A 27,419-nucleotide genomic window follows, 5' to 3' on the forward strand; every position below is an offset into this window, starting at 1 on the left:
CTGGCATGTTTTTAAAATTGCAAAGGACTGTGAAGCTCCTCTCTGGCTGTGGCATATAGTTCACTGCATAATGATGGTCCCTACCACCACTGTAAAGGAGCAGGCTGAACTACTGCGTAGGTTTTATTTGTCTTGATCGGTCCAAGTTATCTCTTCTCCATTCTGTCTTGTTCCATGATAGATATAAAAACACATTTGTACTTAAATTTTTTATGAGTTCAATTTGAACGATGGCACAACTTGGTAGTTCTGCCTTTTGCTCCAGACTTTGAAAGGACTTAAGAGTGTCTGATTTAGTCCCAATATTATTAAAGATCAAAAATAATTGACAGGTTAATCAAATGAAAATATGTATAAAGAAGAGAAAAAATCAGCACACAACAGTTTAAAGAAGAAATTGCTAAATTTATTGAGGTTATATTTTAGGATATCTAATAATATATCTAGTAACATATGCAAACAGCTGTGAAAAGAAGAGAAGCAAAAAGCAAAGGAGAAGAGGAAAGATATAACCATTAGAATGCAGAGTTTCAAAGAATACCAAGGAGAGATAAGAAAGCCTTCCTCAGTGATCAGTGCAAAGAAATAGAGCAAAACAATAGAATGGAAAGACTAGAGATCTCTTCAAGAAAATTAGAGATACCAAGGGAACATTTCATGCAAAGATGGGCTCAATAAGGAACAGAAATGGTATGGACCTAACAGAAGCAGAAGATATCAAGGAGAGGTAGCAAGAATACACAGAAGAACTGTACAAAAAAGATCATCACAACCCAGATAATCACAATGGTGTGATCACTCACCTAGAGCCAGACATACTGGAATGTGAAGTCAAGTGGGCCTTAGAAAGCATCACTATGAACAAAGCTAGTGGAGGTGATGGAATTCCACTTGAGCTCTTTCAAATCCTGAAAGATGATGCTGTGAAAGTGCTGCACTCAATATGCCAACAAATTTGGAAAACTCAGCAGTGGCCACAGGACTGGAAAAGGTCAGTTTTCATTCCAGCCCCAAAGAAAGGCAATGTCAAAGAATGCTCAAACTACCGCACAATTGCACTCATCTCATATGCTAGCAAATTAATGCTCAAAATTCTGCAAGCCAGGCTTCAACAGTACGTGAACCGTGAACTTCCAGATGTTCAAGCTGGATTTAGAAAAGGCAGAGGAACCAGAGATCAAATTGCCAACATCCGCTGGATCATGGAAAAAGCAAGAGAGTTCCAGAAAAACATCTACTTCTGCTTTATTGACTATGCCAAAGCCTTTGACTGTGTGTATCACCATAAACTGTGGAAAAATTTTTAAAGAAATGGGAATACTAGACCACCTGACATCCCTCCTGAGAGACCTGTATGCAGGTCAGGAAGCAACAGTTAGAACTGGACATGGAACAACAGACTGGTTCCAAATAGGAAAAGGAGTACGTCAAGGCTGTATATTGTCACCCTGCTTATTTAACTTCTATGCAGAGTACATCATGAGAAATGCTGGGCTGGAGGAAGCACAAGCTTGAATCAAGATTGCTGGGAGAAATATCAGTAACCTCAGATATGCAGATGACACCACCCTTATGGCAGAAAGTGAAGAAGAACTAAAGAGCCTCTTGATGAAAGTGAAAGAGGAGAGTGAAAAAGTTGGCTTAAAGCTCAACATTCAGAAAAGTAAGATCACGGCCTTTGGTCCCATTACTGCATGGCAAATAGATGGGCAACAGTGGAAACAGTGGCAGACTTTTGTGGGGGGGGCTCCAAAATCACTGCAGATGGTGACTGCAGCCATGAAATTAAAAGATGCTTACTCCTGGAAGAAAAGCTATGACCAGCCTAGACAGCATATTAAAAAGCAGACATGTTACTTTGCCAGCAGAGGTCCGTCTAGTCAAGGCTATGGTTTTCCTAGTGGTCATGTATGGATGTGAGGGTTGGACTGTGAAGAAGGCTGAGCGCCGAAGAATTGGTGCTTTTGAACTGTGGTGTTGGAGAAGACTCTTGAGGGTCCCTTGGACTGCAAGGAGAGCCAACCAGTCCATCCTAAAGGAAATCAGTCCTGAATATTCATTGGAAGGACTGATGCTGAAGCTGATGCTCCAATACTTTGACCACCTGATGTGAAGAACCTACTTATTTGAAAAGACCCTGATGCTGGAAACGATTGAAGGTGGGAGGAGAAGGGGACAGCAGAGGATGAGATGGTTGGATGGCATCACCGACTCAATGGACATGAGTTTGGTTAAACTCTGGGAGTTGGTGATGGACAGGGAAGCTTGGCATGCTGTAATCCATGGGATCCCAAAGAGTCACAAAGAGCTACTGAGCTAAACTGAGTAATACATCTAAGTACACATATATAAAATTTATAATTTTAGGGAATTTTGGCTCTTCCTATGGAAACAAAAGTTTCCATCTGTTAAAATATCAGAATGTGGTGGTAGAACAAGGCTAACTTTTTGACTCATATCCCAACTCTGCTGTTGAATGTCTGAAATATTAGGCAAAGTATATAACCACTTAACATGTTGTCTTTCATTTTTCATCTTTAGAATTTGCTGTATAGTACCTGTTTCATCATAGTATTGTTATTGTCTGTGAGATATGTATAAGAAAAAAGTTTGTACCCTAGAAAAATTTTTGTGATAAAGTAAATGTGGTAGTTCAGAAAATAAATAGGGCAGGTTGGGTAAATCTTGGTTCATGAGGCATAACATTTACCTTCAAGAAGCCTATTCAAAGTAATTATTTTTTAAACCCTGAGCACAAAATAGATGTCATTCACATACCTTACAACCTTTCCAGTGGTCACATAATTGGCAGTGGTCAACCTAATTGGTGAATTTCCTACATTCTCTAAGTTTTCTTTATTTCCAGCCAAAATATCTGTCATGTGACATATTATTTCAGTCATACTTAACCATCTTAGCTGCCTTATGCCTTTGTCTTTTGTCACATCTACCTTTTAATTTCTTATTTTGGAGTAGTATTTTTATTTTCTCCACTTTTATCCCAGTGAAAATATGCTATCCATTATTGGTAGCCATTAGTCACGTGTGGCTATTTAAATTTAAATGAAGCAATTTTTTAAAATGTTAATTAATTTATTTATTGGCTGCTCCATGTGGACTCTTAGTTCCCTGACCAGGGATCGCACCCATGACCCCTCCATTGGGAGCATGAAGTCTTAACCACTGGACTGCTAGGGAAATGTCAAGCAAAAGTAAATTTAATACTCATTTCCTCAGCCATGCTAGCCACATTTCAAGTGTTCAGATAGCCACATGGAGGACAGTGCAGGTATATAACATTTATCTCATTGCAGAAATCTCTTGAAAGCCTCGCCCTGAGTGTTCACCATGGAAGGAGAAAATGATGCCAGTGGATTTTGGTGTCATTGTGTTGTCTCCAGTCTCAGCTGAGCTGCTGGTGCCATTTGACAGCCTTTTCTACGTCCCCTTTGAGCTTCGTTTCCTAAAGCAGTTATTCCAAGGTGTCACTACTCTATTCAACTTCTTCCTTTTTCCCTTAGTAGGTGACCTTGCTCCTGCAGCACAGATGAATTTGAGGTTATAAGCAGGAACCCCCTTAACTTCCTGCCCTTACACCTATTTATGTACCTTTGCTTACCTCCTTTTCTCTTATCTCAAGAGATGTGTCTCCTTGTTCCATGACTAATTCAAGTTTACGAATACTTTGGGGGCATCTGCTATGTCAAAGGCACATTTCTAGGTACTTAAGGTATAGCCGGAGAAGGTAATGGCAACCCACTCCAGTACTCTTGCCTGGAAAATCCCATGGACAGAGGAGCCTGGAGGGCTATAGTCCACTGGGTTGCAAGAGTCAGACACGACTTAGTGACTAAACCACCACTACCAGAGGATGAAGTAAGAAAGATAATAAAAGTAGATTTAAGTGGGGCTTTTGGGGGCTTTTATAAAGACTATTTTTTGTTCTGATTAAAATTGGGAGTAGAAACCTTGAGAGGATTTTTGTTCAGAACACAGAAGTAGAATAGTAAGATGGATTCCCATGTACCTGTCTTCCAGCTGTGACAGTTACTAATTCATGGCCAGTAGTGTTTGTGTTACGGCTCCTCATGTATAATCCCACGTATTAGTATTCATCACCAAATGTCTCTCTTTATGTGTGTCTATACATAAATAAATTGAAAAGTGTCTATGTAGTTAATTCTAACTATTTACATTAGTCATATTCTAAAAAGTTACAAGTTCTCATCTTTAGAAATGATAGAATTAGAATGTCACATGTTTATTCATTTGCTTTGTTGTACATTGTGCAGCTTACCACCCTCAAAGCACTAACATTACCACCAACAGTATAATTACAGAAAACAGTCTAAATTTTTGGTTGCAGATCTTTTTATCTTTAGGATATATCCCACTAGGGGTATACTCATTTAATTTTTCATGTGTATTATTGTCTTAAAATTTCTTCCTCTCTATGCCTTGTATTTTAAAATTCATATACAACCCTGTCCTTGTGCTCTGAAATCCATCTTCACATATACATTGTGTTCATTTACCTTATCTTAAACCTATTCCTCTTTTTCTTCTCATCATATAAATAAATTCAGTTATCTGCATCCTAATATAAAATATAAAGGTTCTCTGATCACACCCATTCTTAACTCCTTTAGCTACAAAGCTGGACTTAAAATCTTTTTATATTTTCTAACCTCCCAGTAGCATCTCCAGTTATTGCAGCCTGATTTCTAGTTCCACATCCGCAAAACTAATGTTACTGTTAAGATCACTAATAACCTCTTAATAAAAAATAGATTATTTTAGTCCTCATTCCTCTCCTACTGGACCTTTGCATTTAGCACTGTGAATCACTGTCTTGTATATACTTTTATTAACTGCTTCAAAGATTTCTGTAGTTTTAATGTTGGGTCATTTTCCATGGTCTTGCTTTTTTGTGTCTTCTCCTTTCACTACTCAGTCTAAGCAGTGTCATATTTCCAGTTGTTTTCACTATCGTTTAAAAACTCTATCTTCTGAATCTGTACCTCTAGTCCAGACCTCCTTGCTACACCGTCATTCATTTAACAGTTATATTTTTTAGCTTCTTCTAAATGTCCAGCATTGTTTAAACATAAATTCCTGTCCCCTTGGAGCTTAAATTCCAGAAAGGGCACAGTAGAAAATGAAAATAATAAGTAAGTAGTACAGTGTGATAGGACTTCCCTGGTGGCTCAGATGGTAAAGCATCTGTCTGTGATGCAGGAGACCTGGGTTCGATCCCTGAGTCAGGAAGATCCCCTAGAGAAGGAAATGGCAACCCATGCCAGTATTATTGCCTGGAAAATCCCATGGAAGGAGGAGCCTGGTAGGCTACAGTCCATGGGGTTGCAAAGAGTCGGACATGACTGAGCAGGTTCACTTCACTTCACAGTGTGATAGCTTAATTATTGCCATGATGAAAGAAGTAAAGCAGAGTAAGCACTATTGAGAATGGAGTAGGGGGAGGCAGGCTAGAGTACTGTGGTCACGGTGGATGTCATTGAGAAGGTGAAACCTGTATTTGCTGCTGTCCCTAGGCAACCCACTCCAGTATTCTTGCCTGGAGAATCCCATGGATGGAGGAGCTTGGTGGGCTACAGTCCATGGAGGTCGCAAAGAGTCGGACACGACTGAGCGACTTCACTTTCACTTTCACTACAGTGTTAAAGTTTCAGCACTCAAACCTTGTCTTTCCTAATCATTTTGTATACTGGCTAATGGCATAACAGTATCTACCCCATTTTGTCACTCAAATCAACATCTGAGAATGTTTTAGGTTCCTCTCTCGCCCTTACTTATGGCTCCAAAAATTGCTGATTTTCTGCTCTAATATTGTATTTGTCCACAACATCCTCATCTCTGTTGTAAAGCATCCGTGCTCATTTGGCTGGACTAGTACGGAGCTCTCTGAATAGGGTCCTTCAGTCTTCCTGCTCGCTTACTCAGTTCAATCCATCTCATTGTACTTTGAGTTCTCCATATGGGCCATACTGTTGCATCTGTGTCCCTGTCTGCACTTGCCTTTCAGGTGTCCTAAGAGCCCCTCTTTTCTGCTCTATCATATCCTGATAGGTGCCATTGTGTTTTTGAAATTTCAACTCAAGAATCTAGGTATTCATGCTTTTCTCAAGTCCCAACTTAAGTGCCTCTTTTTCTGGGGTATCTTTCCTGATATACCTAACAAGACTGTCTTTCCCCACCATCTTTGTCTCACCTCTGTGTTATATGTAAAACCATTTAATCTGTTTTGCAGTGATGTGTCTATTAGTCTCTGTTCCTGCAGGCTGTAATGTCATTTTACAGGCTGTAAGAGTCACAGGGGCAGAAATTTGGTATTCAGAAACCTTGTTGAATGAAATGTATTTCTAATATGTTTTACTCTCCAGCACTTAGTGTTTCAAACATAATTCCAACAAATTATCTAATCTGATTTCCTCTACCATAGCATATGAAATATCAAAAACAAAATTTTTAGAAGTATGATGATGGTAGATTGGGAGCTTGATAGCACAAAAGGTTACAGGGGAAATTAAAATGTAATTACAACTCAAATTTTGTCTTTCTAGAACAGTTTGGTATAGAAGCAACAGTTCTTTATATCAGTCTATAATTAGACTATATCATAACAGTAATCAATAATGATGAAAATTGCATTATTGAAAAGCTGAGATTTTATTTAGTATGTTATTAAATGAAGGAACTCTAGAAATAGTTGCAGAATTAGTGGGATTTTGATAAATTTTCTTACTTCTGTAATGTTTAAAAACTGCCCTTCTTTTTATAATCATTTAACACGCCTCACTCATTTTCTGTTCTCTTTTTTCCTGATAAGATTTTCTGAGCACATTAAACTTACCCTTTCAGAATAGCAAAACAATGACCTGGTAATTGTGATAAGGTACAGTTATGCATACTACCTTGCTTAGCAGTCCTAGGTAATTAAGATGTTCTTTTATTATGAGACTTTGGAGTTGTAATTTTAACTCCCTCCTTTTATCTGAATAACTTGACACATTTGTTATGTATTTGTATTTGCATCATATTTTCATAGACTTAGTGAGGGAACAGATACTTAACTTGGGGTCATATGATAAAAGTCTAATTAAGTCACTTGGCAGATCCAACAAGACCATCAAGTTACAGGACTTGATTATTTCAGTTTGGACCAGATATATTGTTATATTCATCCTAAGAGAATTATTATATAATCTTAAATTTATAGGTTTGTCCTTTCCATAACAGTATATTGGAAATAATGAAAATCAGCCCTGGAATGTGTGTGGTACGGTGTTAATTTTGAAATTAAACCTTCTCTAGCTTCTCTCTAGTGCGGAAGTGGGAGCTACTCTCTAGCTGTGGTGCGGCGGCTCCCAGGCTCTACAGGGCTCAGGCTCAGTGGTCATGGCTCACAGGCTTAGGTGCTACAAGGCATGTGGGATGTTCCCAGACAAGAGATCAATCCGTGTCTCCCGCACTGGCGGGTGAATTCTTTTACCACTGAGCCACCAGAGAAGCCCCGCGTTTTATAGCTTAAAAATAAATGTTCACTCTATATGATCAAAATAGTCATTGACTACGAATTACTTTTAGTGGATCACTTTCCAAAAAATTATACAAGCATGTAAGTTTATTTCCTTCTCAGGTTGCGCTCCCTCTCTCTCTCTTCGCAAGATAGAGTGAGACTGCCATCCGTGGAGGGCTCATCAAGAGGAAGAGAGTTGCTTTTTTTTTGTTTTATTTTCTTAAACTTAGGCTGTTCTGAAGGAATATTTTCAGTTACTATTTTGGAAAACATTAAACAGTTCCCAGGCCTTCCTGAGTTTGTTCAGTTGTAAGTTTGAGGAAACTACAGTTAGTAAATTGTGGTTGGCAGATGCTGTAAGCAGGTGACTCAGTAGGTTGAACTCAGGATGACTCAACTGTGTAAAAACCATGCTGATAAATAACTTGAAAGAAAAATTGCCTTCCAGACTTCTGAACTGCCATAAAAAGTTCAAAACTATTATAAAAGGTACCACAAAGAATATTAACATGTGGTTTAGAAGGAAACACGTTTTCCTTCAAGCGGTTTTAAAAGTTTTACTTAATTGTAGTGATTTTTGCTCTGTGGTAATTCTGAGAGGAGAGGACACTTAGCAAGTTGTAGTTGAAAATGCAGAAATATTATAAGTCTTAACAAAGTTTTCTCAAGAGAATACTTTTTAAAAGGTCAGCTTCATTCAGTTTGGAGATTAGCAGAGAAACCCAAATGGTAGTTGTTTTAAATTAATTATAAAATATAAATTATAATAAATTAATATAATTAATAAACTAATCTAGTTGGCTTTTTCTTTAACTTTGATATAACTGAGCAAATAAAAATAAAGCAAGTAGGTGCTTTATTAAGAACTGATGCAAGAGGGGACTTCCCTGATGGTCCAGTGGCTAAGACTCCAGACACCCAATGGAGGGGACCTAGGTTTGATCCCTAGACAGGGAACTAGATATCAAATGCTGCAACTAAGACCCAGCACAGCCAAATAAATACATTTTAAACAAAAACAAAAAACCCTAAGAATTGGTGTAATACGACATGTATATTAACATAGTATATCCCATTCTAAAATCCCATCTGAGATCTGATAAGTTACTTATACCTGATAAATGAGAGTTTATTGTTTATGATAACTATTCCAAATTTTGGAATACTATATTCCTGTGAACTGACTTTAGCAAACATCATTTTCTGTATATAACAAAATAATTTGGGTTAATTGGATTTCTTTTTACTTTTGTCATCATGACACTAATATCCTAAGGAAGATACTGAAAACCCAGCAGAGAGTATTCACATTCTTTATTCTGCCAGTTCATGGTTTGGACAATGGATTTGTGGAAATGGTTTTGACATTATGCAGACTCTTGCTAATGTGCCTTCCAGCCATGTGATTTGGGGTAACTTACTTAATGCTTGAATTTGTTTCATCTGTAAAATGGAGAGAATAATATCAGACTAGCAAGGAATTTGTTAGGATTAAATGATGTTAATATTTGTGAAGTATTAATCTCATCTGTCCATCAAAATTTAAGATTTTTTTTTAAATTGCTTATACTGTTAAGTGAATATGCTTATTAAATAGATACTTTTTAAAGGCTGAGAAAAAATTCGTCCCATTAATCATCTACAGTCAATTTAGGATATGCTGCTGCTGCTGCTAAGTCACTTTAGTCGTGTCCGACTCTGTGCGACCCCATAGACGGCAGCCCACCAGGCTCCTCCATCCTTGGGATTCTCCAGGCAAGAATACTGGAGTGGGTTGCCATTTCCTTCTCCAATGCGTGCAAGCATGCTAAGTCATTTCAGTCATGTCCAACTCTGTGCAGCCCTATGGGCAGCAGCCCACCAGGCTCCTCTGTTCATGGGATTCTCTAGGCAAGAATACTGGAGTGGGTTACCATATCCTTTTCCTAATTTAGGATATATTTAAGCTATATTGAAACTGGAGGATACACTAATCTAAATTAACCAAAATCAACCAGGGATTATGAAATTATATATAGACAGGACTTAATTATCTGTTGTTTATATACAAAATTATAATATTGTCTTTAAAAATTATGGGGTGAAGTTTTTAAATTAATTTTTTTCTGTCATTAGCTTCATACTATGTCACTCATTTTGAGTTTATAATTATAATTTATATGAGTATATGATCAACTGAGAAAAAAACTTTTCTGTTTTAAAATACCTAGACTCTCCATATACATGCATTAATTTTAAAATGACAAATTTCTAATAAAGTTAGGCATATACAGTACATTAAGGGTAAGAGGAAGTTTGCTTGATATTAAGAATGTGTAAGGAAGACTTGAGATTGCTGGATTATGGAGTTGAAAGCAGAATAAAAGAAGATACAATTCAGTTCAGTTACTCAGTCATGTCCAACTCTTCAAGACCCCGTGGACTGCAGCACTCTAGGCTTCCCTGTCCATCACCAACATCACCTGGAGCTTGCTCAAACTCATGTCCATCGAGTCGGTGATGCCATTCAACCATCTCATCCCCTGTCGTCCCCTTTTCCTGCCTTCAATCTTTCCCAGCATCAGGGTCTTTTCCAGTGAGTCAGTTCTTTGCATCAGGTGGCCAAAGTATTCGAGTTTCAGCATCAGTCCTTGAAATGAAAATTCAGGACTGATTTCCTTTTGGATAGACTACTTGGATATCCTTGCAGTCCAAGAGACTCCAAGAGTCTTCTCCAACACCACAGTTCAAAAGTGTCAGTTCTTTAGTGCTCAGCTTTCTTTACAGTCCAACTCTCGCATCCGTACCTGACTACTGGAAAAACCATAGCTTTGACTAGACGGACCTTTGTTTGCAAAATAATGTCTCCGCTTTTTAATATGCTGTCAGGATTGGTATAGCTTTTCTACCAAGGAGTAAGCGCCTTTTAATTTCATGGCTGCAATCACCATCTTCAGTGATTTTGGAGCCCAAAAAAATAAAACCAGTCACTGTTTCCATTGTTGCCCCATCTATTTGCCATGAAGTGATGGGACCAGATGCTATGATTTTAGTTTTCTGAATGTTGCGTTTTAAGCTAATTTTTTCCCTCTCCTCTTTCACTTTCATCAAGAGGCCCTTTAGTTCTTCATTGCTTTCTACCATAAGGGTGGTGTCATCTGCACATCTGAGGTTATTGATATTTCTCCCAGCAATATTGATTTCAGCTTGTGCTTCATCCAGCCTGGCATTTCGCATGATGTACTCTGCATAGAAGTTAAATAAGCAGGGTGACAATATACAGCCTTGATGTACTCCTTTCCCAATTTGAAACCAGTCTGTTGTTCCATGTCCAGTTCTAACTGTTGCTTCTTGACCTGCATACAGATTTCTCAGGAGGCAGGTTAGGTGGTCTGGTATTTCCATTTCTTTAAGAATTTTCCACAGTTTGTGGTGATCCACACAGTCAAAGGCTTTGGCGTAGTCAATAAAGCAGAAGTAGATATTTTTCTGGAACTCAATTGCTTTTTCGATGATCCAGCAGATGTTGGCAATTTGATCTCTGGTTCCTCTGCCTTTTCTAAATCCAGCTTGAACATCTGGAAGTTCACGGTTCACGTACTGTTGAAGTCTGGCTTGGGGAATTTTGAGCATTACTTTACTAGCATGTGAGATGAGTGTAATTGTGCGGTAGTTTGAGCATTCTTTGGCATTGCCTTTCTTTGGGATTGGAATGAAAACTGACCTTTTCCAGTCCTGTGGCCACTGCTGAGTTTTCCAAATTTGCTGGCATATTGAGTGCAGCACTTTCAAAGCATCATCTTTTAGGATTTGAAATAGCTCCACTCAAGGAATGAACATTACCTCTTTGGCATACTGACATCATTAACCTATTTTCCCACAATTTCTTGTGAGCTGAAACGAATTGCAGAAACATTCATTATTTCAGATAGGATGTGCAGTCCACATGCCTTTCAGGAAAAGTTGTTTCCTCTCCCATGAATTGTGTCATAAATTTTTTACATTTTCCAGTCTGATTGACAGAAAAACTGGAACACATTTAATTGGTAATTCTTGAATGATGGTAAGAGAGAACTTTTTTTTCTTCCAGAGGTTTATTATAGTGTGTTCAAGTAATGAGTCCAGTACTCTTGACTCTGAAAACATTGATGTGTGGTTTATATGCAGTGAATCAGATAGACCCGAAATAAACTATAACAATTTAAATTTTGCCTAAAACTTAAACTTTTAACAGTGATTAACAATCTGGAAATTTTTAGATTTTATCATATAATATGTTGTGAAGAAGTCACCATAATTGGCAATACAAGATTTAGAATTATGTTAGAAAGATTTGGGGCTTTGCTTGTGGTTCAGCTGGTAAAGAATCCACCTGCAGTGTGTGAGACCTGGATTTAGTTCCTGTGGTGGGAAGATCCCCTGGAGAGGGAAAGGCTACCCACTCCAGTATTGTGGCTTAGAGAATTCCATGGACTGTGTATGTATAGTCCATGGGGCCGCAAAGAGTCAGACATTTTAGAAACAATATAGCATTCACCTTATGTAATAGAAAATATCAGGTAAAATATTGAAACATGTTGGTCATTTCTCCCAGTAGTATTTGGAGACAATTTTGTGACAGTGTGGTGATGTGTTTTCTTCCTCTTAACCCTAATCGCTTTCTTTTCAGAGTTGTCACATGGTCAGCCCTTGGAGGAAGTAGAGAAGCAAAGAAATTAAGATATATTTGTCTCCTGTTTGGATCTTCCTCTCCCCTGTTTTTTGCTTGTTTGTTTGTTTGTTTTGAATGAGTATCTGTGTTCCTTCAGTTCAGTTCAGTTCAGTCACTCAGTCGTGTCCGACTCTTTGCAACCCCAGGAATCGCAGCACGCCAGGCCTCCCTGTCCATCACCATCTCCCGGAGTTCACTCAGACTCACGTCCATCGAGTCCATGATGCCATACAGCCATCTCATCCTCTGTCGTCCCCTTCTCCTCCTGCCCCCAATCCCTCCCAGCATCAGAGTCTTTTCCAATGAGTCAACTCTTCTCATGAGGTGGCCAAAGTACTGAAGCTGAAGCTTCATTCCTTCCAAAGAAATGCCAAGGGTTGATCTCCTTCAGAATAGACTAGTTGCATCTCCTTGCAGTCCAAGGGACTCTCAAGAGTCTTCTCCAACACCACCGTTCAAAAACATCAATTCTTCGGCGCTCAGCCTTCTTCACAGTCCAACTCTCACATCCATACATGACCACAGGAAAAACCATAGCCTTGACTAGATGGACCTTAGTCGGCAAAGTAATGTCTCTGCTTTTGAGTTTACTATCTAGATTGGTCATAACTTTTCTTCCAAGGAGTAAGCATCATTTAATTTCATGGCTGCAGTCACCATCTGCAGTGATTTTGAAGCCCAAATAAATAAAGTCTGACACTGTTTCTACTGTTTCCCCATCTATTTCCCATGAAGTGATGGGACCGGATGCCTTAGGAGACAGGATAAATGAGATTATATTAAATTATCTTATGGAGAAAACACTCATTTTGCAGTCTTAAGGTATATGAACCATAGGATAAATTTTGGAAAATTTCTTCTTTTCAATACATGTTCCTGTTTTTATCCTACTCTGGAGTCCAGAGAAGTGCATAGTACTGACCTCTGTATATAATTCTTATTGACCCAAAGGATTGAATCTTATCTTTCAAAATGGATAACTTTTCTACACTGAAGTCAAGTAAGCATTATATTCAGAGAGTGCAGGAATGTACCCAGGAAATTGTTTTACTAGTGAAAGACTTAAAAAATGACTTATCTTGAAATATTCTTTCCTTAATAACGAAAGGATTTTGGTTATTGGTTTGTTTTTCTATGCTTATGAATATGCAGACATTTATGGAAACAGTTTGCAGTCTGTTTGCCATTGAACTGCATTGGCTTGATGAGAAGTTTTAAATTTTTGTTTATACTAGTACTTTATGCGGAGAAGGCAATGGCATCCCACTCCAGTACTCTTGCCTGGAAAATCCCATGGATGGAGGCCCAGTGGGCTGCAGACCATGGGGTCACTAAGAGTCGGGCACGGCTGAGCAACTTCACTTTCACTTTCATGCACTGGAGAAGGAAATGGCAACCCACTCCAGTATTCTTGTCTGGAGAATCCCAGGGACAGGGGAGCCTGGTAGGCTGCCGTCTCTGGGGTCACACAGAGTTGGACACGACTAAAGCGACTTAGCAGCAGCAGTACTTTATGTGTTCTTTTAAATCCTGGTTAGGCATAGTGACCGCAGGTGAAATCAAACCTCCTTCCTGTTTTTTTATAAGGCCTTTCACATTTTTAAATAGTTGGAAAAATACTGAAAAGAATGTCATGACACTGATCAATCTGTGAAATTCTAATTTCATATGATGCCAGTAAGTAAACCTTATTGAAATGCAGCCATGCCCATTCAGTTATATATTGTTTATGGTATTGTTTGGCTGCTCTGGGCCCTATAGTAGCAGAGTTGAGTCATTGAGACAGGGACGGTATAATCTGCAAAGCCTAATATTTACTCTTGGCCCTTAAGGGGAAAAGTTTGCCCCCTCTTGGTTTAGATCAGGAAAATATTTGGAAGCCCTCAGTGGTAGCTGCATTTAATAAAATTGCAGATGGTTAGACAGTTGTGCTTTTTGAAGACCTCTGTAGTAACTCTCAGACTTAATAGGTTTCCAGTTGCAGTAGAGGCTTATTAACAAATTGGGTTCTTCTATAAGTTATACAGGAACTGGCAATAATAGGAGTTGATGTCACTCTTGACCTATATGAACCTATCATTCATGTTATTCACTGTTGGCTAGCAACCTCAGGGATCTTAGGACAAGCATTTGTAGTTTTGCTGAAGCATGAATTTAAATTATGACTGTGGCAAATGATGTTGCAAAGCATGTTCAATCACCCAATCTGACATTCAAGATACAGTTTCTTTTATGATTACTCCTATAAAATATAATCAAGTATGATTTTTATAGGGGAATTTATGTAATATAATTGGATTTAAGATGTCATCACAAGGTCAGGGACTTTATTGCAAGAGGAAAAAAATTTCTGTTACTAAGGCACACTCAGTATAAGTTTGAAAGCAGGCCTTAGGTCATTCTCCATTGAAAATTGTCCAAAGGGAGAGAAGTTGCTCCAGTTTTATATTTCTTAGTCTTCAATTTGTAGATATGGTGTATCACAGTGATTGATTTGCAGATATTGAAAAATCCTTGCATCCCTGGGATGAATCCCACTAGAGATCAATGGTGTATGGGCTTTTTAATTTAGTGTTGAATACAATTTGCCAGTATTTTGTTGAGGATTTTTGCATCTATGTTCATCAGTGATATTGGCCTGTAGTTTTCTTTTTTGTGTGTTATCTTTTTCTGGTTTTGGTATCAGGGCAATGGGAGCTTCTTAAAATGAGGAAGTTTTCCTTCCTCTGCAATTTTTTGAAACAGTTTCAGAAGGATAGGTTTTAACTCTTCTCTAAATGTTTGATAAAAATTTGCCACTGAAGCTATCAGGTCCTGGACTTTTGTTTGTTGGGAGATTTTTAATCACAGTTTCAATTTCAGTGCTTGTGATTGGCGTATTTATATTTTCTGTTTCTTCCTGGTTCAATCTTGGGAGACTATACCTTTCTAAGAATTTGTCCCTGTATTTCTTGTATCCTAAAATGAAAATCATCAGTTAAGACTTTAGAGCAAATTTCTTAAAATTGTTAAGCCAGTCAGCTCAGTCATCTTGATAGAAACTAACAGCTGGTATACTGTTACCTATTTCATGCCTCTGCTGGCTCTTTGGTCAGTATTTAAATCTAGAGGATGTGTAACATAAAGAAAATATTGGTTGAAATAGTAAGGAGCACTGTTATGGTATGATAAACCGTTTCTTTATTATCTTAGAAAACGTGTTATATATACTTTGAGCACTGTCATGTTATTGCTGTTTTTTAAACCTAGCCAGGCATATATGAATATTTTAGTGCTATGATCTTACTTTCACATTAGTAAAATTTTTATTGTTTCCCTTTGAACTGGAATGAAGTGCAGAATTGCACAAAAATTAGGTTGGTGCAGTAGTCTTACTGTCAGAGTAGAGATTCCAACCTGATTTTAGCTGTTATATTTTGAGGAATGACGCTTTTTAATTTCATCATATTCTTCTGTATTCATGAGGAATACATCTGTGTTTCGATCATCTCATTGTAATTCAGGTTAATGTTTACCTAAAAATACAGCATTTGAGAATTTGTAGATCATGATTACGTCACATTGCCAAAGTGATTGTCTTCTCCTTCTTTTAATCCTTTCTTATTATAAGATGTCATGAATTTAACATCCTAAGTCTTTTCTGTTTGATGAGTGTTAGACTGTTGCTATATGCAGAAATTCACATGGCCAATATAAGGTTGTATAGAAAGATAACTTCCACCTAATGTTGAATTCTTTGTTTTTAACCCATTCTGACTTAAGATATTATCTTTCACCTCTTCCCTATAATGAAAGAAATGTGTCAGGTTTTGAATGGCAGTGACAGTAAATAGTCTTATTTATGCCTTTTTGTTATACTAGTTCATGAGAAAACAAAAGAAGTGAAGAGGCTGGGGTTTAGAGTCACAGAACTAGATTCAAGTGCTAGCTCTCTCCATCACATCCTGACTATAACCATGGACCTCTCTGTGTGTAACATGTAAAGGGGTATAATAATCTCAGCTCTACAAAAATTCATAGGTTTGGAAAGCATCCATAGTATCTGCCATAGTAAATGCACAGTCTTGTTAGCTATTTTTTTTTATTATTTACATTAAGGTGTGACTAATACTCAATTAAAGCTAACTTCTGTCTTTTCAAAAGGAGGAAAGTAACAGCAGACAAGTGAGCAATAAATAAATAGTCCAGAACTTCACTTAAGGCATTGTTTAGAACTTTCCCGTATTTTCTATATGAATTTCTAGTACAACAGATCTTGCTGCACTGATCTTCTTTTTTCCCATTAGTCATTTGCTGGAGGTTGTAACTTGTGTAATTAATACACTGGATGGAGTTTATGAAGAAGATTCACAGAGAGTGCTATTCCTTCACTATCTGGGGAGAGGAGATTAATGAATGCCTGTTATTTTAGTTATATAATATGAAATTGTTGGGGGGGTAATTGCAGTTAATGAAAAGCTCAAGGCACAGCTGAATTTGTTAGTTGCATTCTGTCAAAGATGGTGAATATTTATTAGTAATCTATGATTGTGATGCCCTTCTCTGTGAGTCTGCATTACAGCCTCATATCTCATTTTTTCTTTTTATACTCTCGCAACATTAGGTCAATAAATGGGGGGAGAAACTTCATTTGGCAACCTGCTAAAATGCTTACAAGATTTGATCTTTTATTCTTTTGTGAGCCTCTGGTAATGATGACTACAGTTCTACAGAAATGTCTCTTCTTGGGGTGGGGGAAGATTTCAGTTTCTCACTCTTAGCATTAAGACTGACTGCCTCCCATTGTCATTATTTACTGAGCATTTACAGTGTACTAAGCACAGTAGACAACAGAGAGAAAACACTGTCCCTGCTCTGAAGGAGCTTACATTCAGTTCAGTTCAGTCACTCAGTGGTGTCCTAGTCTTTGCCCCGTCGACTGCAGCACGCCAGGCTTCCCTGTCCATCACCAACTCCTGGAGCTTGCTCAGACTCCTATAGAGTCGGTGATGCCATCCAACCATCTCATCCTCTGTTGTCCCCTTCTCCTGCCTTCAGTCTTTCCCAGCACATGGTGTTTTCCAGTGAGTCAGTTCTTCACATCAGGTGGCGAGCTTTGGGTATAATTTAGCCCCATCATTATTTAAAGAGAGGAAAGGAAAGGATTTTAAAGGCAAAGACAATGACATACCGTTCAGGATAGGTAGGGTCCATAGGGAGCTAAACATAATCTCATCAGCTCCAGAGCTGCTGCAGGGAATAGGAGAAGGGAAATTGTCTGCGGGATGCAAGTGAAGGAAGCAGGGTGTCCTTAGGGATTGAATGGAGTCAGAAAGATCATGTGGCCTTTTCCCCAGATACATTCCCATCAAGTGGGAATGGTTGGTGACAAGACAGAAGGTGAAAAAAAAGGTAATCATGTGCATCTGAGGATCAGAACTGAAACCAGGCTATAAGAATTTTAAGAACAATGAAAATGCCTCTAACTTACAAAGCACTATATGTAGAGAAAGATTCCAGCAACAATATGACTGTCGTAGTCAGGCGTTGTATTGGGATAATTTTCATGGGTTTTAATTAATTTCATGATTAACTCATAAATATGTAAATAGCATGTCAGTACCATGGTTAAGTTAGAATTGAATGAGTTAAGACTAGTTTCTGAAAATTTTTAAAATTATAAAAACTAACTCGTTAATATGAAAAGAGGTATTTAGTAACCCTGCTTTAAACGGTGAGGAAATTGATACATAGAAATTTGAACTTATATAAGGTTATTTGAGTACATAGACTGATACTGCTGCTGCTGCTGCTAAGTCGCTTCAGTCGTGTCCGACCCTGCGTGACCCCATAGACGGCAGCCCACCAGGCTCCCCCGTCCCTGGGATTCTCCAGGCAAGAACATTGGAGTGGGTTGCCATTTCCTTCTCCAATGCATGAAAACGAAAAGTGAAAGTGAAGTCGCTCAGTGGTGTCCAACTCTTCACGACCCCATGGACTGCAGCCTACCAGGCTCCTCTGTCCATGGGATTCTCCAGGCAAGAGTACTGGAGTGGGTTGCCATTGCCTTCTCCAGACTGATACTATCAACTTTTAATAGTATACTTTTTTCCCCTAGAATTGAATGGGTTATTGAGATGAAACTGCTGTCTAATGTTTTTGGAAACGTAGCTCTGTTTTTCAGTCTGTTGAATTAAAAAAAGGTTTAGTCACTGAGTTGTGACCGACATTTTTGCAACCCCATGGACTGTAGCCCACCAGGCTCTTCTGTCCAGGGGATTTTCCAGGCAAGAATACTGCAGTGAGTTGCCATTTCCTTCTCCAGGGCATCCAGCCTGAGTCTTCTTCATTGTCAGATGGATTCTTTACAGCTGAGCCACTAGGGAAGCCTAACCTGTTGAATAAATAAAACATAAATAAATATTGAGCAAAACTTACATGTCAATAGTTTCAATTATAAAAATTTCTGTATAGGAAACTGATTTTATAAATCCTACCTATACTTGTCTACAAAGTATTGGCAATGCTGCTTTAATAGCAGTTTATACTATTACCCTCCCCCAAATATAAAGGCTTGGCAGCAGTACCCTAAAAGTAAATTTCATGTAAGTCAGCTGTGATACCCTTGTAATTGTGTGAATTTTCTATGTACTCATAGTCTTCATGCCAGTTAAATGTCTAGAATAGGAGTAAGAAGAACGATTATGATAAAGATAGGCGTTGAAACTAGAGAAGACTCAAGCTGTGGAAACATAAAACTGTAACTCAAACGTTTGAAGGACCATCATGTAGGAAAATGAATAGGCTTGTGTTTGACTCCAGGGAGTTAAGTTTGGATCTGTGTATGGAAGATAAAGTGAGAAATAACCTGGTATCTGTCGGAACTGTCTGGAAGTGGTAATTGTTTTTCTTGGGAAACAGAAAGTTTCCTGTGTTTTGTCTGTCATGGACTTCACTGTCACCTCCTGTGCATTAAGAGGGTTAGAGTCTAAACTCCCCGTGATAGTTTCTGCTACTCAAGTAATGAGATTCACTCAATGTGCAGTGTATTATTAAAGTGGAATGGAGAAAAGGGAGTGTTAGGAAGTTTCTTTACAAAAAGGAAGACAGGTCATGGGCTGGGTTTCCCCCATCGCCCCCATCACAGATTTTACCTACTTTTTTGTGTAACATCTTTCCACTCCAGTATTTGCGTCTGCTGTGAAGCAGCACTTTTGTATATTTTCCCAGGAGAGCAGAGGTGATAAGTGTAAAAGTCTTATAGTTTTGTTTGTTGGTGTTCACTGCTGCCAAGTCGCTTCAGTCGTGTCCGACTCTGTGCGACCCCAGAGACGGCAGCCCACCAGGCTCCTCCATCCCTGGGATTCTCCAGGCAAGAACGCTGGAGTGGGTTGCCATTGCCTTCTCCAATTCGTGAAAGTGAAAAGTGAAAGTGAAGTCGCTCAGTCGTGTCTGACTCTTTGTGACCCCATGGACTGCAGCCTACCAGGCTCCTCCACCCGTGGGATTTTCTAGGCAAGAGTACTGGAGTGGGGTGCCATTGGTGTTCACTAGGTATGAACAAAATATCAGTCTTTACCACAGTATTATTCGAGAAATGCAGAGTGGTCCCTTAAAGCAGTGATGAAGTGAGAAGAAAAGTGCTTTACTTGGATAAACTTTAAAGCATGAAGTATGACCTGCTTGATTAGGGATTCTTTGTACTTTTCAGCCCTTTTTGGCTTTTCCAAATTGCCAGATTATTTTTATTCACCAGGTAGAATTTTCTTCTTGAAGCACCTTTCTGGTCACTGGTCTCCGCAATCTGCTGGTCCACCTTGGAAAGGGCCGCTCTGGTTTCCGCGATCTGCTGGCCCACCTTGGAAAGGGCCGCTCTGGCCGCTGGTCTCCATGATCTGCTGGCCCACCTTGGAAAGGGCCGCTCTGGTCTCCGCGATCAGCTGGTCCACCTTGGAAAGGGCCGCTCTGGTTTCCGCGATCTGCTGGCCCACCTTGGAAAGGGCCGCTCTGGCCCCTGGTCTCCATGATCTGCTGGTCCACCTTGGAAAGGGCCGCCAAAGTGACAGTGCTGCTCTGCTGTTCTTCCCAGCTCTCCTCTAGGGCTCCTGCCGCTGACCTCAAATGCAGGAGCAGCAGAGGTGCTTTGAGAGAGAACAGGATGTCAGAGTCCATCGGGGCACCAGCAGATTGTGGGAAACCATGTGACTGTGTGATTCGCATCTCCAAGGAGAGAGCCGGTCGTTTCTGGGTCTAGATCCACCCTGTTATGAGGATAATATCATCAGTAACGTAATTTAAATGGCCTGGATGCTTTGACACTGGCTTGAAAAAATAAAACTTTTATCAGTGCAGTTACTGGTCAGATGAGTTTGAGTAGATCTAGATTTGATGGTGTTTAAATCAAGACAGTGACTTGTCTTGTCAAATAATGACTTGTTTAAAACTAATGTTTTAGGCTTGAAAAAATAAAACTTTTATCAGTGAAGTTACTGGTCAGATGAGTTTGAGTAGAACTGAATTTGATGGTGTTTCAATCAAGACAGTGGCTTGTCAAATAATGACTTGTTTAAAACTAATGTTTTAGGTATAGTGGGGAGAGGACAACTCATCTATGTATGTATGTATTGCTTCCCAAAATATTCAACTTGATTTGTTTGCTACCAACCTTAGATGACTGGAAGCTATTTGGTTTGTATATTGCTTCTAACAGTGAAACCCTTAAAAAGGTGATTTATATAAGGCTGACAGTAGAGAACACATTAGTAAATTTCAAATTTTGCCGTAAGACATTCTTGTCAAAGATCAAATCTTACCATGGATTTATTTATTAGGCTCTGTTGTTATGTTATTGCTAATGAACTATAACTTACGAATTTTCATTTTTGCATACATTTAGAAAAAGGAATTTTCTTCAGCCCTTAGAACACATAGGAGGGAAGGTTGGTAACATTAATGTTAGGACAGCGTAACATGGACCTTTCTCTTAATCTATAATTCTAGGACGACATAGACAGCCTAAACCCAGTTCTCAGGGACAACCCGCAACTTCAGGAAGAAGTGAAAGTCTGGGTAAAGGAACAAAAGGTTCAGGAGATTTTTATGCAAGGTAACTGTTTTGAGTTATGCGTTAATTTTTTTGTTTTTTGAACTGGGCAATTTCTCATTTGCTTTTGGTTGTTTAGTTATATGCAGTATAAATAGAAGACCCAGTCTAATATTTTCAATTACATACAGGCCACAGAAAATAATAGCAAAATCAGAGTAATTTCAATAGGAAGTTGATAACTTCGCTAGTTTACAATTTGAGCTAAATGCCTGGAATAAAATTATGACCACACAGGTGTTTTGTTGATAGGAGAATTTCCATATTACAGAACACTCTAGGTGTGTCCTTCCTGGAGAAGGAAGCATTGTTTTCTATGGAGGATTGCCCAGAGCCACAGTTAATTTCCTTTGAAGAATGCTGTTGGTATCTGATAAAAATGGCTTATTTCAGTTTGCCTTCCTCAGCAAAGACCACAATACTAGTCTTAGTTTTGTTTCCTTTTTTTTAGTAAGATATAAGCTTGTCTTCAGTTGAGATTTTATGATTCTCAATGATTTCTTTTCCTGTCAGTGAAACCATGTATTGAAAACATAAGCTTTTGTGAAATTGAACTGAAACTGGAATAATACGACATGCAGTATCAATATTTGGTTGATTGTTTTTAAAAGGTAATCTTGTTAAATTCCCATGTTTATCTCAGCCTCAGCTTCCATGCCATTTAATTTAAGCATTAATAGAGATAATCTCAGAGTTGTGGCTTCCTTTCGTTGAATGTTTTTCTTTAATAGCAAATCATCTACATATACATTCTTCTTAGGCTAAATATTTTTTAAACTTTCAATATGGAGAATTTGAAACATATACAGAAATAGGCACCTAAAAGTTCACTGAAATATTCTCTCTCAGCCCCAATGACTATAAAATGAAATCTTGATAGATTCTGCCCCATCTATACTGTTGTTTCCATCAATTTTAAGACATTGCTGTGTTCTATTTTTAAACAGACACCATACTATTATTGTGCTGAAAATTAATAGTTCCTCAAATAATGATTACTCAGGTTCAAGTTTCCATTTGTCTCATAAATGTCTTCATTGATTTTTCACAGACTTGATTTTTATTTTATTTATTTTTAATCCGGGACCCAAAAAATATCCACAAATTGACTGGTTGATATGACCTGTCTCTCTTTTTTTCCTTCCTTTCTTTCTTTGCACTTTATTGAAGACGCCAGGTTACTACTTTTTTAAATAACCCTTTTTCCTTGTCATATTCTTAGAGATGAAATGATTAAGGCAATAGTCCATTCCATTCTAAGCAGAATTATTTGAGGCTGACTCCAGATTGTGTTTGGTGGTAGAACAAGACCCTTAAGGTAGTGTCCTGATGGGAGTTGAAAATTGGTGTATTTGGAGTTTTCTGTAAGCTTTTTCAATATTCCATTCAGAAAAACTAATTTGGAGTCTATTTTTTCCATAGTTAGACATTTTAAGGCTATAGTTTGTAATAACTGATTATAGGTATGAATATGTTTAATTTACAAGTAATATGGAATACTTTCTACAGATCTGTTGATCTATTTAGACTGTTGCTGGCATAGTTTTTTAAAAACTGGCAAACATTAAACCATTCATTGATGTGCTGAATGTCTTAACTCTAAGAGAAAAGGCGTCAACCTAGGAATCAGAAAAATAAATTCAGTCCTAGCTCTTTCACTTAAAAATTTATTTAACTTATCAACCTCATTTTCTTAATGTTTATAAACAGGAAAATACCTCAGAGTTAGAGAAGATTAAATAAGCATTTGTAAATTGTGAAAGCATTTTGCAAATTGTTAATGTATAATACTATCATTAATAAAGTGTACCAGTTTCCCTCCCTTACAATTTTTTTTAAACTTTCAAATATCTGATATCATTTTAGTACCTGTGAATTAAAGACATTTTTATCTCCATTGTGTTGACATATTTAAATATATACAGATATGCATATATCTTTTACTATTTAATCATTGCCTATTTTCTGAAAGATACCTATATATATATACATGTAGATATTGTTGTCTTACAATGTGAATTTAATCCAAAAGTACACCAGGATGGCATTTTACTGTCATGCTTATAAATTCAGTGAAGAGTTTCTGCATGTTTTAAGACTTTGGCAGCTTTTCCAAACTGTTGCAGGAATCAAAATTTGTAATTGCTTATGGTAAAAGTTTTAGCAGCTAAAAGGCTCATACATCAAGTTCCACATTACCTTTTCATTTCATCCATGAAGTCGTGTATGATGTGTGGTTTTGTATTTTTTAAGGTCCTTACTCCTTGAATGGATACAGAGTGAGAGTATATAGACAAGACTCTGCCACCCAGTGGTTCACTGGCATAATTACTCATCATGATCTCTTCACTCGCACCATGATCGTTATGAATGATCAGGTAAATAATCCAGATTTGGAAAAGAAACTGTTCACAATTCACATACTCCATTCCCCCCCACCCCCAGTGGATCAACAGATTGATACTATTTTCCATCCCTAGGTTTTTTGCATTCCTATAATCCTAGAAAGTTCTCATCTATATGATGTTACATAGCGTTCACTTGAAGTTACAGCAAGATAGTGACGCCAAATTTATCTCAGCACTGAGAAAATCAGTCCCTAAAATGGAGGCATCAGACTCTTAATTGTTTAGTCTTTTTTTTGTTCATCCTTAAGTCAGGTAAAACTTTCTTAAAGTCTTAGCTTTTCTGTCTCTCCAGTAATAAAAGATATTTCCCAAATGGTTTCTTTTCACAAATGAAAACTTAAATGTAGTCTAAAGTTCTTTTTACATTCACTTTCCGAGTAGTTTTACTCCTTTAAGTTTTATAGTGAATATGGAGAAAGGATATGAATTTCATAGGGAGTTTTAAGCAACAGTCTGAAATTAAATTCTTAATTTCAGATCTTTTAAAGCTGTACTGTATTTACCCCCCAGAAAATAGATATTTGCATCTTCCTGACTGAATGGATTGTGGAGGGTATCTGACTAAATAAGAACTCCCTCTATAAACAATGCAGATGCTTTGGTTAAAATTTTCATCAAAATGCTAAATGTATAATTTATTTCCTTAAAAGCTAACAAACGTTGACCTCACTGAAGCACAAAATTGCCTTTAGTTTTTAAAATAGTTCTTTCTTTAAGCTCAAGATTGCTATTCATTTATACAGTTTCTGTCCTTTTCTGCTTCCCATGCTCTGTTTTCTCTTTTGGCCACGCTGCACAGCTTGCAGGATCTAGTTCTCTGACCAGGGATTGAACCCAGGCTGGCAGTAAAAGCATGGAGTCCTATCCATTGGCATGTCAGGGAATTCCCATTATGCTTTACCTTCCTGTTACATTTTACAGCTGTTTTCTGAAAATTATTTTTTATTTTTGAAATATATATTATGACTTGGCAGTATATTCTTGAATACCTCTAATCCTTGTTTTTCAAGGTATACCTGCAGTAGATGTGTTTGCTTTTTAAGTTTTGGTTAGAACATGAAACAGTTACCTTCATAACATTTGGGAGATAATTTTATCTTTAATGATTATAAAGATGATTTATTGTAGTCTGACAGTGTCTTACAAATTAGGTATCTCAAACTGATTTCTAAACATCTTTACTCAGTAAAGAAATTGTACCTATCATTATATTGGCTAGCTGATTGGATTTAATTTTGTTCTTGTTTTGTGTCATGGATTAGGTACTAGAACCACAGAATGTCGATCCTTCTATGGTTCAAATGACCTTTCTAGATGATGTTGTTCACTCTTTGTTAAAAGGTGAAAATATTGGCATTACATCACGGCGAAGGTCTCGTGCCAGTCAAAATAGCAACACTGTTCACGTATGTATGTTGTTAGTGATGGATTATGGTAAAATATTTTCCCTTAAATTGCTTAGGATCAGGTAGTAAATAGTCATTATCAATTATTTTTAGGGTCATTATACACGTGCCCAAGCAAATAGTCCCAGACCAGCAATGAACTCCCAAACTGCTGTACCAAAACAGAATTCACACCAGCAACAAAGAAATATTCGTCCAAATAAGAGGAAGGGCTCAGATAGCAGTATACCAGATGAAGAGAAGATGAAGGAAGAAAAGTATGATTATATAGCACGAGGAGGTAGGACCCACCAACTTTTAAAGGCATGGGAACAAATAAAAATTCATTTAAAATATGCTTTATTTAATATTGATATGAAAGGTAAAACTGTTTTTTTTTAATCTCCTAGAAAATCCTAAAGGTAAAAAACAGGTGATGAACAAAAGAAGGAAAGCTGAGGAGGATGAAAAGAAACTAAATATGAAAAGACTGCGGACCGACAATGTTTCAGACTTCTCTGAGAGTAGTGACTCAGAAAATTCAAATAAGAGAATAATAAATAATTCCTCAGAGCAGAAGCCAGAGAATGAGTTGAAAAATAAAAACACTGCAAAGATAAACGGAGAAGAAGGAAAATCTCAGAATAATGAGAAGGCAGGAGAAGAGACACTAATAGATAGCCAGCATCCCTGGGATCAAATACAGGAAGATAAAAAACATGAAGAAACAGAGAAACAGAAGTCTGTTGACTTTCAGCGTCAAGAAAAAATGATTATCCATTCATCAGAACAGGCCACACTTTCTGATCATAATTCTAGTGATTTACTTCTTCAGGAACGTAATACAGAGAAGACACACACAATGGAATTATTACCAAAGGAGAAGTTTGTATCCAGACCGCCCACTCCAAAATGTGTTATTGATATTACAAATGACACTAACACAGAAAAGGTGGCTCAGGAAACCTCAAGTAGTACCTTTGGCCTTCAAACACTTCAGAAAATGGATCCTAATGTTAGTGATTCAAAACATTCAATTGCAAATGCAAAATACTTGGAAACAGGAAACCAAGATTCTGACCAGAACTGGGTCAGTGATGTAGTTAAAGTAGATTTAACCCAATCAAATGTAAGGAATGCTCCTTCAGGAAATGAAAACTTGAGTGTGGAAAAGGAGAAAAATCAGTATGTCTCTTACTTATCTTCTCTAAGTGCTGTTTCTGTCACAGAAGATAAGCTGCATAAGCGAAGCCCACCCCCAGAAACCATAAAATCTAAACTTAATACTTCAGTAGATGCTCACAAGACAAAATCCAACCCCTCACCTGAAGTTGTTAAGCCTAAAGTCAACCATTCCCCTGATTCTGTGAAGTCTAAAGCCACTTACGCAAACAGCCAAGCTGCTGGTGAAAGAAGACCAGCAAATAAGATAGAGCATGAGTTGTCAAGATGCAGTTTCCACCCGGTTCCTACTAGAGGCAGTACATTAGAAACTACAAAAAGCCCTCTAATCATTGATAAAAACGAACATTTTACAGTTTACAGAGATCCTGCACTTATTGGGTCAGATACAGGAGCTAATCACATTTCACCTTTTTTAAGCCAGCATCCTTTTCCTCTTCATTCTTCATCCCATAGAACATGTTTAAATCCAGGTACCCATCATCCTGCCTTAACTCCTGCACCTCACTTACTGGCTGGATCATCCAGTCAAACTCCATTACCTACCATCAACACTCATCCTCTGACTAGTGGTCCACACCATTCTGTTCATCACCCTCATTTACTTCCTGCTGTGTTACCCGGAGTGCCTACTGCCTCCTTACTTGGTGGCCACCCACGACTAGAGACTGCTCATGCCAGCAGCTTGAGCCACTTAGCGTTAGCACACCAGCAACAGCAGCAGTTGTTACAGCACCAGTCACCTCATCTTCTTGGACAAGCCCATCCATCTGCTTCATATAATCAGCTTGGACTTTATCCAATTATTTGGCAATATCCAAATGGAACACATGCATACTCAGGACTTGGTCTGCCTTCTAAGTGGGTTCACCCAGAAAATGCGGTTAATGCTGAACCTTCGTTAAGGAGGGTAAGTTAAGCTGTGGTTTACCATATGTCTCATATTTATTAATCAACATATACACAGGTGCTTTTTTCAGTATCCCGTTAATTTTTTTTTAGATTTCTTACTACAAAAATGTGCTAGAATTTTATATACATATAATTTTACTCATTTATGGCTCTACTGGGTCTTCGTTGCTGCATGGACTTTTGTGGAGAGCAGGGGCTACTTTGTAGTTGCGGTGTGCGGGCT

The 27,419-nt window shown here is 38.0% G+C and overlaps 1 protein-coding gene across 4 annotated transcripts in view; it reads left to right on the forward strand.

The window, feature by feature from the left end:
• The window catches only part of JMJD1C (jumonji domain containing 1C), a 320,800-nt gene that overhangs the window by 247,220 nt on the left and 46,161 nt on the right, over positions 1 to 27,419 (forward strand). For 2 of the 4 annotated variants that reach the window (XM_018042212.1, XM_018042211.1), the window contains exons 4-8: positions 21,207 to 21,312; positions 23,563 to 23,687; positions 24,980 to 25,123; positions 25,217 to 25,403; positions 25,513 to 27,194. In XM_018042212.1, coding sequence (XP_017897701.1) covers positions 21,306 to 21,312; positions 23,563 to 23,687; positions 24,980 to 25,123; positions 25,217 to 25,403; positions 25,513 to 27,194 — 2,145 coding nt within the window. In that variant the 5' untranslated portion in view covers positions 21,207 to 21,305. Of the gene's footprint in view, positions 1 to 21,206; positions 21,313 to 23,562; positions 23,688 to 24,979; positions 25,124 to 25,216; positions 25,404 to 25,512; positions 27,195 to 27,419 lie in introns of those variants that run through there. The other 2 variants (XM_018042213.1, XM_018042214.1) reach the window with 2 other exon arrangements.

Source organism: Capra hircus, chromosome 28, assembly GCF_001704415.2.
Source record: "Capra hircus breed San Clemente chromosome 28, ASM170441v1, whole genome shotgun sequence".
NCBI classification, from domain to species: domain Eukaryota; kingdom Metazoa; phylum Chordata; class Mammalia; order Artiodactyla; family Bovidae; genus Capra; species Capra hircus.